This window comes from Lolium perenne, chromosome 1, assembly GCF_019359855.2.
Source record: "Lolium perenne isolate Kyuss_39 chromosome 1, Kyuss_2.0, whole genome shotgun sequence".
Lineage (NCBI taxonomy): Eukaryota > Viridiplantae > Streptophyta > Magnoliopsida > Poales > Poaceae > Lolium > Lolium perenne.
In genome coordinates this window covers 58,658,395-58,675,056 of record NC_067244.2, presented here as the reverse complement: position 1 = coordinate 58,675,056, position 16,662 = coordinate 58,658,395, and the positions used below count along the sequence as shown (strand labels likewise).

Sequence of the window (16,662 nt, the reverse complement as noted above, 5' to 3'; positions counted from 1 at the left end):
TCATGCTTTTTTCCCATGGTGGATGCGGTGGCGGAGCGGAAGTTTCAGTGGTATGGGCAATGGCAGGGATGATGCCTGGCACCTTTTTAAAGGTTGGCCACACGCGGGACACGGTGCCATTGATGGCGGCGTAGAAGCCTAGCCGCCGCCCACCAGTCCTGATGCGGAAGAGGAAGTGGCGCCATTGATGACGAAGGTTGCGGCGCAGAGGTGGAAGCGAAGACCGCGGAAGTGAAGCGATGCGATCGAAAAAGGTCGCTGCCAAGTGGGCCCATGGGAAAAGCCCTCGGACACTCGGCGTGACCGCGCATCATCCACAGTGACGCGTCTGAGCGCAAATATGCGTCGCGTTTGCGTCTCCGCGAATGGCTCGGTCACTATGTGTCGGCCGTTGGGCACGAATGGCTCAGTCACTATGCATCGGACTAATGGGCTTGATCTTGATAGATTGCGGAATATGATTGTATTGATATGCGGTAATTGATTATTACATTGAGCCTCTTGGGATGTTTATATAGTAGAGAAGACTGGAGGGCAAGAAGCCTAGTAGAGATATAATTGAAGTACAATCTTAAACTACCTAATATAACTAAACGTAATATATTCTAACACACACCCCCCCCCCCCCCCCCCCCCCCCCCCCCAGTCGGGTGACGCGGATGGTCCGACTAGAGAAGAAGCCGAAGACGTGGTGTAGCCCTTGATGCCGATGTCGATGAAGCCATTGTTTGTTGTGGTCGATGGTGCTGTGTTTGATGTAGTCGCCTTGGAGAACGTAGTTGAGGTAGATGGTGTTTTGGTCGTTGTCGTCGTTGAGCCCAGGAAGACGCTCGAAAGGGGGGAGACGATGTCGTAGTTGTTGTGGTCGAAGTAGTAGGCGACACGCCGCGTCGAGCTTGCCGGGCTCGGGAGCGCGCCGGGGATGAAGGCATGCGCCGGTGTTGCCAGTACCGTACGTGCGAAGACAGGGACCACCATGAGCCGTGCGCGCTAGAATTGGATGGAGTAGCAAAGAAGGCCTCTGTGATCGGTCGGTGCGTAGAAGTTGTCCGCCGATTGTTGGAGTAGACGAAGTAGCTTTAAGAAAAAAAATAAGCACGAGCGTGCAAATAAAAATAGACTGCAACTCTGGCGGCGAGGTCGTGGTGGACGAAGACGACGATGTAGTTTTTGAAGTAGATTCCGAGGATTAAACCCGGGTTCCGCGTAGATTCTCGTGGTGTCGAAGAAGATTCCCGTTGATGTTGATGATGATCATGAGTGTTGGCGACGATACGGTTGTGGGCGACGATGACCACACACGATGTAGATGTTCACGGCGCGGAGTAGATCGGCTTGGTGCCGTGACGACTTGGCCATGTAGACGAGCAGCTCTTGCTGGCCGTGTAGACGAGAGCTCATCCAGCCATGTCCCATGAAGACGTACGCACGTGCACGTGGGATTTAGCTTGAACGGAAGATTCGCCGGATGTGCAGCTCGCGGCCGGCTGAATGACTTGAGGTTGTTCGTACAGAATTGCACGGATGGCAATCAGACTAATCGATATATGTTGGTGGCTAAGAAGAAACATATCTAAGAGAAAAAAAAAACGAAATTTGCTAAACAAAGAAACTAATATAAAGAAGAAACTAGCTACGAGATTGGATGCCCCCGGCGGAGATCATGAAGATCGATCTCCATAGGGGCGGTGGAAGCTTATGCGGATTAATTTATCTAATGAGAATGATCGGTTTGTTTGGAACTTATCAACAAATGGTTTGTTTACAGTGAAATCTATGTATGAGGATCTTATGAATGACCATACACCCTTTCTGCGAAAATATCTTTGGAAAGTTAAAGTTCCTTTAAAAATAAAAATATTCATGTGGTTCTTGAGTAATAAGGTTTTGCTTACTAAAGACAATTTAACGAAAAGGAGATGGCAGGGATGCACAAGGTGTGTTTTTTGTGGTGAACATGAGACTATCGAGCATTTGTTCATCGCTTATCCGTTAGCTAAAATACTTTGGCGTACGATTAATTTTACTTTTGCTTTCCCACCTCCAAGCAATATTACAAATATGTTTGGTAATTGGCTAAATGGTGTTGATAGACAATCTAAGGCATTCATCCGTATTGGGGTTTCTGCCTTATGTTGGTCTATATGGAGGGTAAGGAATGATATTATTTTTAACAAAAAACATTCTTTTCACTTTTTGCAGGTTATCCATATGGTGGCACATTGGATCCAGTTGTGGGCACTTCTGTCACCGGAGGGACAGCAGGATGCTATGACTACTGGATGCACACGGCTCCAGATGGTCGCTCAGGATATCTTGTGCCAGGCTGGCTGGCGGCACAATAGACGGATACAATGATGTGTAGTCTGTCTTTTCTTGTTTTTTTCCGCTGGTTGATTTTTGTATCAACTCTGGGCGATGCCTGAGATGTTTTAATCTTGTACTCATAAACGCTTAATAAAAGGCCGTGTGCATCATCATGATGCAGAAGCCGGGGTTTCATTCCCCATTTCAAAAAAACAGGGGCGGTGGAAGCGGTGGGTGGTTAAACCCTAGGTCGGCGAAAAGAACCACTCTGATACCATGATAGATTGTGGAATATGATTGTATTGATATGCGGTGATTGATTATTACATCGGTTTTGCTATGTCTCAGTCAACTGAGAATTTCTTAAGTCTCAGTCACCCACAAAAATGAACTTGAGTTGCACTTTTCTGTCGAAAAAGTGCAATTGCACTTTTCTACTAGAAAAGTGCAACTGATCCGAGTTGCACATTTTTTTGAACTGCAGATGCACTTTTCTGAGGTGACTGAGACTTAAGAAAATCTCAGTCAACTGAGACATAGGTACACCCTTATTACATTGAGCCTCTTGGGTTGTTTATATAGTAGAGAAAACTTGGAAAGCAAGAAACCTAGTAGAGATATAATTAAAGTACAATCTTAAACTACCTAATATAACTAAACTTAATATACTCTAATAGATCCAAGACGCTTTTTTCGATCGCGGAAGCAAAACAGTTGTTCTCCGTTTGCGTCGCCCAGTGACTATTTACGTCGCCCGTCCTACAGTTATTTGTACTCCCTCCGTGCAGAAATATAAGACGTTAAGGAAAACTAGGCCAACTTTTGTCACGTTCACGAAACTTGCGGGTTTCCAAAAATGCCCTCCTGCCAAAATCGGGACCGTCTCCCTCGTCTCTCCCTCGAAGCTTCCTCTCGCGACCGAACACAGCACCACCCCACCTTCCGCCACCGATACAGATCGACCGCCGCCGGAATAGTGCCCCTGCTCCTCGCCGCCAGCAGGGCTTCCCTCATCAGCCTTGAACTCCTGGACTACCGGCGCTTCGGTGCCTCTCCTCCTGGTAACCGGGTGGAGCGGCCCGCAACGAGGGACGCGGCAGTGTGGTCAAATGTCTCATTTTGATGCGCCGGGGAGGGAGCTTAGTGCGGCGGCGCTGAGCGGCGTGCGACGGATCTAGATCGGGTCGAATTGATCCCGGTGTAGCTTGGCTGCTGGCGATCGATTCCGGAGCGGCCTGGCTCCTAGCGATCGATTCTGGAGCGGCCTGGCTCCTGGCGATCGATTCCGGCGACGCGCGTGGATCGGACGCAGTGGATCGGGAGCTCTGCCATCAATTCCCCACCGGAATCCAGCTGGTGGATTGAATCGAGAGTTCGCGAGACGCGCGGATGGATATGATGCTGGGCGGAGGCGATCTAGACGATCGATTCAAAGTCCGAATTGTTTCCGACAAGTGGGAGGGGTATTTTTGTACATTTTGCTGTTTTTGGGGTTGTCGGAAAATGCCCCGACGTCTTATATTAAAAAACGGAGGGAGTATGTGCCATGGACGGATAGATCTGATCACGGTCGATAAGGTCGGACCACCGGGCCATATCACGTGTTCCACGAGAGGGGCCCCGTGTCGTTGGATCAATTGGTCATTAATAGTAAGGTTCTTTCAAAATCTAAAGATATAAAGGATGCCCCCCATAGGGGCCTCCTCAGGCCATCCACGATAGACACATCGCGCTCACCGGTTGGGCATTGCCTCGCTTGATCTCCAGTGGTTGGTCCAGGTGGCAATATATGATTGGCGTGGAAGGAGGGGAAAAGGCAGCATGTCTCCTCCCGGTCGTCTCCCGCGGGTGAGAAAACCCTAGTGCCACCTCACGCTCCCGCGTCCCTCCCTCTCCTCCCGTCGCCCTTCTCGCGCCGCCGCCCTCTCCATCCACCCGGGCAAGGGGCGATGGTCGCCGAAGAACGGCGGCGAAGGCGCGCCTGGCCGAGCGCGCTTGGGCGACGACGGAAAGCGCGAGCACGCGCCTGAGCGACGGCGGCAACTGCGGCCGCGCGCGCCTGGAGATGGCGGCAACTGCGGCCCCGCCCCGCCCTCGCCCCTGCCCCGTTGTCGTCGCCGGCCGCCGCCTCGAGGCGCCTCCAGCCCTGCTCCCTCGAGCCGCCGGCCAATCTCCTGTCGTCGCCATGGTCGGGCGGTAGCAGCGCCGGCCTTGGGCGCGAGCGCCGCGTGCCGGGCGAGCTGGGCGCCGACATTGGGCGCGAGCAGGACAGATCCCGACCTGCTGATGGAGAAGAAGAGCAAGGGCGGGCCGGCGCTGCCACGGAGTCGTTGGGGACTGCTGCGAGGAGGACAGGAACCTGCCCTCCTCCTCCTCTTCTTCAAAGGAGACCAGCAGGTTATCTCATCTCCCATCTCTTTCTCTCCTCTCTCTCTCTCAAAGGAACAGAGAAAATCTCAACTTTATATGTTGGTGCAGATCCGTTTTTGTTAAGCTCACAAGGTGTTTGATGAAAACTCTAGGTAATATTATTGTTGACAGGAAGTGGCAGCGCGTGGTGGTGGTCCTCGGCAATGAAGAGAGGGAGACGGGATGGATGCTTCAAGATTCGATGCGGTTGTCATGAGCCTCCAATCCATTTGCCTCCTTACTGCCAATTTGGTCATGTTTCTCGACTTCCCCCTTTTGATTCGGCTTTGTATGTTTGATGTGTGGCTTGAACGTTTGTTAGTTTTGTTTCATGAATAATTATTTGTTTGGCATGAATTACTCCAGAGCAGGGTGTATACAATATTCTTTAGATTTTGGTTAAATGGTTTACTAAAATCCCGAGAGCAGCAGAGTTTGCATGTTCCCTTATGGTTTGTGCGCTCTAATTCGTGGATTCTCAACTGAATATCAATAATAGCACAGCTATTCATGTAATTTTATACATAATAATTTTGCAGTTTGGAGGAGATAGGAGATGGTGCACTTGAACACACTCTCTGTTGCTCCTTGTTATTCCAGTCTTTCTTTTTCCTATGTGTTGGAGAGATCCTTACGATAATGTATTTTCATTAGTGCATAACCGAGTGATTCCTCCTGTTAGGATTTTCTCATTCTGATGGAGTACTTCAAAGTCTGGAATGTAGCAGTGAACACCTCTCTGAAACCAACGGCATTTGGGCTTACACTATAGACTTTGAGGCTCTCAATTTAGGAATGCACGCCTATTTACCTATGAAACTAGCAGCAAGGAAATGGTAGTGTGGCTGGAATATACATGGCTAATAAGGTTCTTAACTAATTTGTTCTTCTAATGAAAATGAGGATTTACTCTTGCTAAATCCATATGATGATTCATTTATTTATTTTTAAAAATTCAAGTGCTTATGTTCCATACTTCTATTCCTTTTATAGTTGCTCCGCCTCGCCATCCTCCCGGCCAAGGTGGCCATCAACACAGTTGTAAGTGGTGCGGTTCGGGAAGACGCGTCCGGACGCCGGCAGCGCGAGGGCGCTGAGGATCTCGGGCTGCAGCAGCCTCCGCCTCGCCAAGGTCGTGCAGCCTGACGAGAAGGATGTTGTGGCGCAGCAGTGGAGAGGAGCTCGAGCCGCCGCCAAGAGGGGAAATGCCTAGGCACGGCCAAGCTGAGTCACGGCTGATTTGGCCAAGGTCGCCCTGAACACGACATGGTGCCGCTACCGTTCTCAGCTCAATAATATCTGGAGCACACCCCTCTCTCCCAAATCCCCACAGGTTCTCATCTTGCTTTGTGCAGTAATTTCTGTTTTGTTTATTGCCTTCAAGGTGTTTGACAAAAATCCTACAGGGTAGAAATATTGGTTTATACAGTACTTCAGCTTAATTGATGCGTGGAAGGAGCTTTACTTGATGCATGTGTTGCGAGATAGCTGAGATGGTTGTACTTCAAGTGAAGGAAAACAAAAGTGTAGAAATCTTTAATTTCTGAAATGTGAGGTTATGGTTCAGCCGTTCAGGCAAACCATTGTATGCAACAAACTGCTACACATTTTAGTTTTGGATTGCATTATTTGTTCTTCTTCTGCTTCTAATAAGAACGAGCATATACTCATCTTGCTACATTGACACGATGATTTATTTATTTGTAGGAATCTGTTTTCTCATGTTCCATACTTCTATTTATTTTCAGTAACAATGAACATGCCACTGTTGTGCCAAACGAAAACCCAAACCAGCCGCAGATGCCGGCGAGGAGCATGCTGAGGGAAGGGACACACTGACTGAATCATGTGAACATCAAATATAGTTGCATTTTCTTGATGTCATTTATGACTACCGGCTCCCATACTGAGCATGAATTGATGATATAGAAGCAAAGGTATCATTTTGACACAGGCATATTGCATACTATTTTCTAAAGAGTAAGCTATAGTTAGGTTTGGTCACTAGCATTTTTGCTGCAGGCATCTAGATGAGCTGAAATTGGTAGTGGTCAAACCATGGGAAGGGAGCAAACAGCAAGGCCAGAAACATGTACGTCTGCCCACACTGAACTATACTTCCCTTGAGTGTTCTCTTCTTATACCTGCATATTCCTTGCAAGGATCGACAAATATCATGCATCATCTCTTGGGAGAAGACCAAGAAAGCCACGGTCGAGGGAAAGAAGAGGGCCACAGGGATAATCTGGCTTATTTAAGTAAGGTAGTGAAACAGCAGTCCTGGAGGTATGCTGCTCTTTTACATCCTATTGTTCTTGAACCAACAGTTACGCAAGTACAACAAAATTGGTCAGAAGCTCTTTGTTGTGATCTAATAATATAACCTAAAATGTGTAATATTATATCTATTAAATCATGCTTTTTATAAACACGGTTGATATGGTATCTAATATCTGAGGTAAGCACTTCTTTTTCCTATAGATTCTACCATATTTATTGGCTCGGAACATTACCATGCTTTGCAGTTGTATTTGCAAATTGTAGACATCAAGAATTTACCATCTTTAATTCTTGAGAAAAGCGTGTATGTATGGTTCACCAGGAGTCAAGCAATATGTTTATCAGCGATGGTGCCAGATTAGATATTTTTAGTGAAAACATGAGTATTGGATCTGGTTTTCAGTGTGAACCTACTGAAGAACTCAGTCTGACACTAATGGTTGATCATTAGTTCACCTTCCAAAGTGATAATTTTCTTTGAATGTAATTTAATATTGTCCACCAGTAGTGTTCTTATTTTTTACAGATTTGTTGAGATGGACGAGGTCGTGGAGCCAATGAGAGGCGTTGCGGACTCACCATGTGCTTGCTGCTGGAGAAGGCACATGAGGTCGAGATTCCAGAAGTAATTGATGTTGCAGCCATGGGTATTGCGTTGATCAATAGCAGGGCATCTTACCGCATCCAGATAACAGCCTCCAACCATAGTAAGGTCGTTCCATTTGACTCCAATTTTTCTACTCGGTTTCTTCTACTTTTATAGTGTGATACTGTGATCTGGAGATTCCTACACCAACTTATAGCAATATATTGTGTATAATTTTCCTTGTTTTTCTGCTTTGTTTGGTCCTCGCCAGAACAGATGTTGTTCCTCTCATTGTTTTTCTTTTCATGGTAAGTACCATACTCAGCTTGGCTTTGTGGTTTCATGATTGTAGGACATTGTCTCGATGGGAGAAGGTGCAGGCGACCTAGCCTTCTCTTACCCATATCTGTGAGGGAAGCAGCCTTCAGTGACAACGGCTAAATCTTGCAAGTTTTTTCTGCCTCCACTAGGAATCTTCTATCTTTTTGTGCTCTAATAATGGAGTCGGTACATGTGCAAATTGAAATTTCCATCATAGATGCTGCCAGCCATTGATTTTCTATTTGGCATTTAGGTTGACCCAAAACTAAAGTAGACTATGCATATAATTTGGCCATCAGTGCTATGTATGCTTTTCCTTCACGAATTTCGGACAGGTGCTCCTAGCCTTCCCGCTTCCTCTCTTATTTATATACCTCCATTTTCCAATTCGTTAGTAGTCCAAATTCTTAGTTTTTAATTGATCGCACATTTGTAATGCTTGTTGGTTGCTGTGATTTTTTCCTCAGATAGAACAGGGCCAACAACATGTTTGGGAGAATTTAAGGAGACGAGGATGGAGCAGACAGAGATGTGAAGCCAGATGTGTGTCATGTGACTCTGACATCCCACATCTCAGCAACAATTTATTTTCTGCTTGATCGGTGTGTGATTGATCCTAGGACGACCTGTAGAATGCACGGCGCCTTGTGAATATTTTTTGTATGAATCATGTCACAAGGTATACTGAGTTCAGATCTCATCGGTAGTTATATCACTATTTTCTACCACTTGAATTTCCCTCTATCCGCTTAATTAGATTTTATTATATTGACATATTATGGCAGTTTGTTCCCTGATTTATTCTTGAAACCTCGGTTTTTTAAAGTAGGGCTGGAGATTTAGAAACTCTGGTTTTTCTTTGGCTTGCAGGGTGTTGGCTACCACGTTAGGTGCTTCGTTACGGGGGCCTTTATCAATTGCAGCACAGAGCTTCTAAGCCTTATTCACCATCTTTTTTGAGTTGGATTGAGGTTTGTCTCTGACCATCCACTTCTCCGAGCTTTCCTTTTGTTAGTGTGTTAAATTTTTGTGAGTAGAAATTAAGAGGACCAGACGCATGCTATCTTATTTTGTGGTGAAGTCTACTGCCTTTGGTCACGTTGTTTCTTTGTAAGGATTGATGTGTTATGACACATACACATGCAAACTATATTGTTTATTTATACTCCTCTTTTGACACAGAATGCTTAATTACCTCGCTCATAGTGCATACTCGTGCAGGAGGTGCTGATCAACAGCACATGAAACCGGCAGCATGGCAGATGCCGCAGATGGAAGGTTCTTCTGGTTTATCAGCTTGGTAAGAAACTCATGAATCCTAGATTTCCTCTACATAGGCTTTGAAATCCCTTGACCACAATTGCATTCCACCGTGACTCGTATGCATAGAATTAGGGAAACTGTGTGCAAGAAGCTATGCTAAAATCTGCAGTATTAGGTTTCGTATGTCTTTGGATTAATTTTCTTTAACAACCACTATCATCTTTGGTTCCTTATATAACCAATCAACAATTGAAACAAATGTTTTTTTTCCATTATAGCCGTGTTAGCTTTGTAAACTACCTTATTCTTGCATTATTTCAACAATATATTATCATCCCCTTTGATCATTTTTATATTGATGCTTGAGTGATAGGAATCATGATCTATTGCATGTTAGTCCTTTAACACAGTGTGTTGCAGCCTGGTGCGCCTTTGTATTCTGTTGTTTCTTCTATGTTGAGTTAGTGGGTGGCTATATCTTTTGATGTCTACTACTCCCTCCGATCCTAAATAAATGTCGGACATACAATTTTGCATAAACATCCTCTATTTTATTGTCTTATCAACCCGCACTACCCAGTCATGCAAGGGCGTGGTGTGCTGCTGCGCGCATGTGCTGCTTTGCATAGCACATACAGGTCGCATGCATGTGTAGCTAAATGAATTGATTAAATTAGAAGGAGTTAATTATAAAACATAATTAGACTATGGTTTCTGACACTTTTTTAGGATCAAACGTAATTAGAAGTCCCCAAATTTCTCTCTCTAGGTTTGCTCTATTTGATTCTTGCTTGCCTTGATTTAGTGCAGTGCAGTGCAGGAGGTGCAAGCAAAAAAAAATTGAACGAAATCCCTGGCAGAAGACATGCTGAGCTGGGAGTTTAAGCCACACCTTTCTTCTACCTAATGACAGTGACGAGGCGAGGTGAGCATCCACCAGCCCTTCTCCACCATGTTGCCAACAAAAATCCAAGCATGTTGTTCACACTTTTAATATTTAGATTGAGCAGAGATGTAGAGGGTCTTGCATTCAATAAGATTCAGGTTTCTGTTTGACTACATTTGTTTTTACACTTACCTATCTAAATTGGTTATTTGACTGAATTTTTGCTGGCTGCTAATTGTTCAACCTAGAAATTAATGTAGCACAAGGCTCAGGTGGTCACTACTAATTGTTCCTACTGCTAGCAAAGCTTCTAACTGCTAACTAAACAGTTCATTTTTTCCGTCTCTGAAACTACAGTTGCAACTATTCCGAAGTTAGAGTGCTATAATTGCAATCATGTTGTTGCGTTCTTGTGTAAATAAGAAAATAGCGGAATCATTCTATTGTTATGCATGTGAGTAGACATGCACTTAAAAACTTTCTTGATTGAGTAACTGAATCTGAGGACCCAAAATTAGCGTACACTTGCAAGTAATTTTCAGATGCCCTCTAGCTTGTATCCCGATTTGAGGGGAAAAAGAATGTGTCCAGTAAATGGCATTACATTGTGCTCATGAAATATTTATTATTTCAAATAATGAGCTAGAATATTATGTGTATTGGAATACCTTTTTGTCCCAGCCACTAGAACAGAGGGAGCAGAAAGATCTGGGATACATGATACTTCTTGTGCCAGAACCATTGATAATTCACTTACAGCTACCCCCTTAGGCCATCAATCACCGACAAATAGTGAGGCCCTTACCTTAACTCAAATAACCTCTTATAACTATTCTTGATTTATGCCTTCCATGCATGGCCTCTTGCTACCTTTTCTCCTTTTTGTATTGTGTTGTCACAACTTAAAAAAAGGTAGCTCTTGATTTGTAAATCGACTGTTTGGTTCATGATTTCCATGTCGTAGATGCCCTATTGGGGGAGATCGATACTCTCACCTATTTATTTATCGACGCCATCCTAAGTATAACAACAAGACACCAGTTACTTTCCATTAGGATGCGTGGTCAACTTATCATATCGTAATTCCCAACAAAGAATCATTCATATCAATCACAAGTCTAAGTAAGAACTGAACTGAAATACCGGTGTAGCAACAGAGGTAGCAGGACAACAGTCAGGAAAGACAGTATGTAATGGTAAAACTGGAGGGTGCAAGGCAAGAAATCTGGAAGAACCCCAGTCCTGGAAGACCTTGTGTAGGCCTCCAGAGTCTTCTCAAAATCTATCGTCAGATTCAAACCCACTTGATATTATCCGTAAGAAAATAAGTCAAGGATCAGATACCACAGTTGTGTCCACAGCTCCCGAAGATGAGCAAACACATTGGCGCTAGGTTCTGATTTCTGAAGACTGACCTTTTACTCAATAAAACAGTTCACTTCTTTATTTCCCTTACCCTTTTGATGTAATATACCCTTCTTTTTTGCAGACTACATTTTACTCCTCTGATCCTATAGAGGTGACACTGAGATAAGATGTTCTTATTGTGATGTTGAGCTTTTACTTCATTCACAGGCTACTTTTGTGAGAATGTGAGAATGTGAGACTTAGATGGTGTCAATCAGATTGAGTTTCATGTTATGTTATATCAAGTGAAATATTGTTGCTAATTTACAATACTCTGCTTTTATTGCTATAATATTTTCTGTGTGGTGTCACCAAAGACTCCAATTATCATTCAATTTCAGCTATTTATCTCAAGATATTCCAAGCACTCACTTGGATAGTCACAATTATTGGAGTGACTCAAATGTTTTGGACACTGGATGTCTTTTTGTACCACAGAAAATAAATAAAAATTAGGGTTAGTTCTGTAAATATTTCTAACATATACTTCCTCAATAGAAAGTATTGCATTTTGTACTCGTGAGAAACAGATTGTGACTTCTGTTATGCAAACCTACACATGTATATATATGGTTCCATTGTACATTCGTGCCACAGAATGGTTAGATCCATGCTCAACACGAGCTAATGACTTTGCACCGGGTAATTCAAATTTACAAATGCTATTCATTTTCCCAACTTATTTTTATCGGTGTTATAAAAAATGCAAATCGACGCGGATTTCACGGGATCGTGCGCCAAGGCGCACATCTAAATCTAGTAAAAATAAAACTAGGACGATGTCCAGCCGACCCGGCTAAATGGAACCTGGGTACGCGCGCACCCGTTTACGAAAAGTTCAAAAAAAATGCTATTTAAAAGTTTCAAAAAAATGTGAACTAAAATTTTGCATGTACGTATTATGTTGATACTTACTCGTGTGAGTTTTTACGAAAAAATACTATTGTGTGTGTCCTGCATAAAAATGACAAAATGTCTAAATGAGAATAGTGAACAGGAATTTGTACTATTCACAGGAATAGGAATTTGCAGTTTGTCATTTTTGTGTAGGTCACACACAATGGTATTTTTCCGTGAAAACACACACGAGTAAGTATCAACATAATATCTACATGCAAAAATTTACTTGACATTTTTTGGAAACTTTTAATAGCATTTTTTTGAACTTTTCGTAAACGGGTGCGCGCGCACCTAGGTTCCATTCACCAATTTCGGATGTCCAGCTGCATATATAATTGCTCCCGGCCCGTCAATTTCATCTCACTAGCTAGTCAGCTCCCATACCACATTGCTTAATATCCTCACTAGTTATTGCTACTCGCCTACTCCAACACCAGGAGGAAGACGAGAGGAGATGGATCGAATAGGTGAAGTGGTGGTGGCAGAGTCCTGCCTCGTGACGCCGAGTACGGAGACGCCGAGGAGAGCCCTATGGCTCTCCCCGCTCGACCTCTTCTACGCCAACAGAGGCCACATCCCGCTCGTCTCTTTCTACCGTCCTTCCTGCAGCGGCGCCACCGACTTCTTCGACGTGACTAGGCTCAAGACGGCGCTAAGCAAGGCCCTCGTCCCCTTTTACCCTCTTGCCGGCCGGCTCGACGTCGGCCAAGACAGCAGGCTGCAGATCAACTGCGATGGCCAGGGCGCGCTCTTTCTCGTGGCCCATACCTCTAGTCTCACCGTCGAAGACTTGAGTGACTTTAAGCCGTCGCCGGAGCTACGAAGGCTGCTCGTTCCCCACCTCAACTCAGCCGAGGCGGCACCTATCATCTGCGCCATCCAGGTATAGTAATACTGTATTAGTTTTTTCTTTTCTTTTAATCAAATCAAAACTCGTATAGTTACCTGCAAGAAGCCACACACTGCACTACGCATGCTTTATCTTAGGGTGGACTTTCTGAGCAGCCGGTGAACACCCCTATCTGTGTTGTTCATAGGTGCGTCAAGATCCATATTTAGCTCTTTAAAAAAAACAGTACAAACGCGGACACTTATATATATTTATATATATTCATCCTTATAAACGCACACACGCACACTTTACCCCTATGAGCACCTTTGGATTGGATCTTGAAATTGACGAAGTCACCATACACGTCTCGCTGTTGACGGGAACGTCGCCTCCACTGAATGAATATTTCACCTTTATGCGATACACATATATCAAACTTAGGATTTGAACTCTGGTGGGCTTGAGATACAAACACCCTCCTAACCACCCAACCTTAGGTTGGTTCTCAAATTTAGCTCGTTTTCTTCTAAACCAACTTTCATGCTTTCAATCTCTCACACAATACAATATATGGATTTGACAGTCTAGTTGTAATGTTTCAATTAATATCATATAAAGTTCGAGAGGTAACAAAATTTTGAAAAAGGCGTGCATTACCAAATTCAGTAGTAAAGCCTACTCCTGGCGCGATATATAATATTGCCATGTCATCTATCTTCATTCTTATCGAAAATATATACAATAGTTAGAAGTAAGTGCCTAAAGTGCACATCTGAACCTGACCTGGTATGCTCTTTCTCCGTTAACTTTTTTACAAAAAATAGCAAATAATTTTTTTTAATCCGATTTTTTTTTACAGTGAACGTGAGAATGTGTTCGAACTTCAAGCAACATCGTGGTTTGAAATGACATGTTTGGTGGTCTATGCAAAAATAACAAAATTTGGTGTTGTTTGGAGCATTTAGATTTGTTGTTGCAACAATCAGATTTATCTTTTTTGCACAGACCAACACATAAATCTTTTCTCGAATTTTTTTGGCATGGTATTAGTACACATGTTCATAATCATCTTACAGAAAATTCAGGTTATTTTAATTTATTTTCTATTTTTTCTAATTCTTTTATGAACCAACAGCATTTGAGCTCGGGAGCACAAAAACCATGTTCTCTACTACCTTATGAGTAAATACCTCACTTTGTACTATCACAAAGCACCAAGTGACCTAGAAGCTTGTGTTGCAGCTTGCTGTTATCCAACAGTTCCCGTTTATTCCTTTATTCTTTCTCTTCAAACTAAGTAAAAATATAGTATTATTTAATTTGTTATAGTCTGCTAGTTTATTGTACTTATTTTGGTGCTCAATGCTCAATCACAACAATATTTCAGTGATATGCAAAGTTTCCATTTCATTAGATACTCCCTCCCATATATAATAAGTGTTGGGGTTTTAGTTTATTTTAGTTTAAATCGAAACTGAAATCCCAACAGTAGTTATGGATCGGAGAGCATATAAAGTTTGAGAGACAAAAGAAACTTGAAAAAAGCATGGTTTGTAGCTGTCATGGTGCTCAATGGTCAATCACAACTTATATTCCGGCTGCAGGTTACCTTTTTCAGGTGCGGTGGGGTTGCCATAGGGGCGGCGCTGCACCATCTCGCCGTGGACGGCAACGCTGCGTCTTACTTCTTTCGGGCATGGACTGCCTTCTGCAAGGACGGCGAGAGAGCCGTGGTGGACCTGCCCTGCCACGACCGGGCCCTGCTGTCCGCGCGTGAACCGCCGGTCGTCCGTCCCGACGCCCTCTCCATTCTCTGCCCATCGCTAAACTTATCCGAGGCGTCGGGCCCCGTCGCCACCGAGGTTTTCCTCCTCGGCAAGGACCACGTCTCCGCTCTCAAGCGCATCTGCGGTGGCGCGACCACCTTCTGCGCCGTGAGCGCGCACATGTGGCGGTGCATGTGCTTGGCCCGACGGCTGCTGCCGGGCTCCACCACGCGGCTCGTGTTCCCGGCCAACGTCCGGCGCAGCCTCAACCCGCCGCTCCTGGACCGCTACTTCGGCAACGCCGTCATCATCCTGGCCACCGCAGGCAAGACACAAGATATCATCGCCCCGGGCGGCCTGGCCTCCGTCGCGGGAAGGATCAGAGGCCTCATTGGCCGGATGGACGACGAGGTGGTGCGCTCGGCGGTCGACCAACTCGAGCTGGCCAAGATCGACGGACGGCCTGCTCGGGGAAGCCTGCCGGCAACGGACCTGAGGGTGATCAGCTGGCTGGGCATGCCGCTCTACGACATGGACTTCCGTTGGGGGAAGCCAGTGGCGGCGCTGCGTGTTGAATCAAACTACGGAGGCTTCGTGCACCTGATGGACGCTTCGCCACAAGACGGCGGCGGCGTGCGCGTTATCGTGTGTGCAGAGGCCGCAATTCTCAGTGACTTTAAGCGGTTGTTGTACGCCAACCTGCAGCACTCCGTGCTCTAGCCGACTGCAATTCCGACGATAATCAGCACCCCCTTCTTACGGCAGCTTTTCATCTCTCAAAAGTTTGATGTGTGCGATATGCTTAGCTCTGTGTATGTGTTCTTGAGTTGAAGTGTGTTGTTCTTGTAAGTTTGATGTGTGCCAAGAATCGTATGGTCTTTGATGATGTCCGGATGCGCACTCGGTGCATGGTTGCTATGCTGGTGGATCACTGCGAGCTCTGGCTTCACCGTCTGCCCCGTCGCGCCTCGCGACACTCAGTAGATGCGTGGCTGCTGCAGCTGCGGGAGAATGCCCTGTGATGAGTGTGTGTTTCTGTTTCGAGTTGGACTTCTCTTCTCACCCCTTTTGTACCCCCCCCCTGTACCTCTCTGTACCTCCCAGCGGCCTGGCCGTTTTCATGTTGGAATAAAGAGTGAGAAAAGGACTTCAGGTGGGGGCTTTTGCTTCCCACCGTTGAGTTATCAAAAAAAAGTTTGATGTGTGCAACAATAATATTTCGTCTATCACACTAGTACAGAACCTTTACATACATCTGAAATGAAATGGCTCATCACACGTGGTATACCGCTGAAATGGCTCATCACATGGTTCAGGTAAAGGTAGACGATCAGCGCATATGGTTTACTTAACCGTGTGCGAAGGATCGCTTTTTGCAAATATTATTATTTCGGATTTGCTAATTCTCAGTATACTGGAAATTAGCTTAACTCTTAGTAAAGTCCATAGCCGTTGGATCTGTATCCTTAGGATTGGTGCCGGACTCATGTCCCTCGCCCGCTTCGGATCGTCTTTGTTGTTGGGCGCGGCCTGTAGTGCAGCGCATGCAGGTTTGCCTTGGCCCTTTCCTTTAGTTTTACTTGTTGGCCGGTTGGGGCATGGGCTATCTATTTTCTTATTTTATTATCGGATGGTTAGCCTGTGTTATCTGATTTTGGCTAAGGTGCACAATGGTAGGATTTATATGCCCAAGTTTCTTTTCAAA

At 45.0% G+C, this 16,662-nt stretch overlaps 1 protein-coding gene across 1 annotated transcript; it reads left to right on the top strand.

The window, feature by feature from the left end:
- The first annotated feature begins 12,715 nt into the window (after nucleotides 1-12,715).
- Nucleotides 12,716-16,045, top strand: LOC127294551 (putrescine hydroxycinnamoyltransferase 1). Its single transcript, XM_051324394.2, has 2 exons — nucleotides 12,716-13,242; nucleotides 14,796-16,045. Exons 1-2 carry the CDS (start codon nucleotides 12,814-12,816, stop codon nucleotides 15,675-15,677), a joined length of 1,311 nt encoding a protein of 436 aa, XP_051180354.1. The 5' UTR covers nucleotides 12,716-12,813; the 3' UTR covers nucleotides 15,678-16,045.
- The last annotated feature ends 617 nt before the right edge of the window (nucleotides 16,046-16,662 follow it).

Excerpts from the sequence above, each read along its gene's own strand:
- LOC127294551 (XM_051324394.2), top strand. The coding sequence starts at position 12,814 with ATGGATCGAATAGGTGAAGTGGTGGTGGCAGAGTCCTGCCTCGTGACG. Across the intron at positions 13,243-14,795 it reads CTATCATCTGCGCCATCCAG|GTTACCTTTTTCAGGTGCGG; the intron begins GTATAGTAATAC and ends TTCCGGCTGCAG.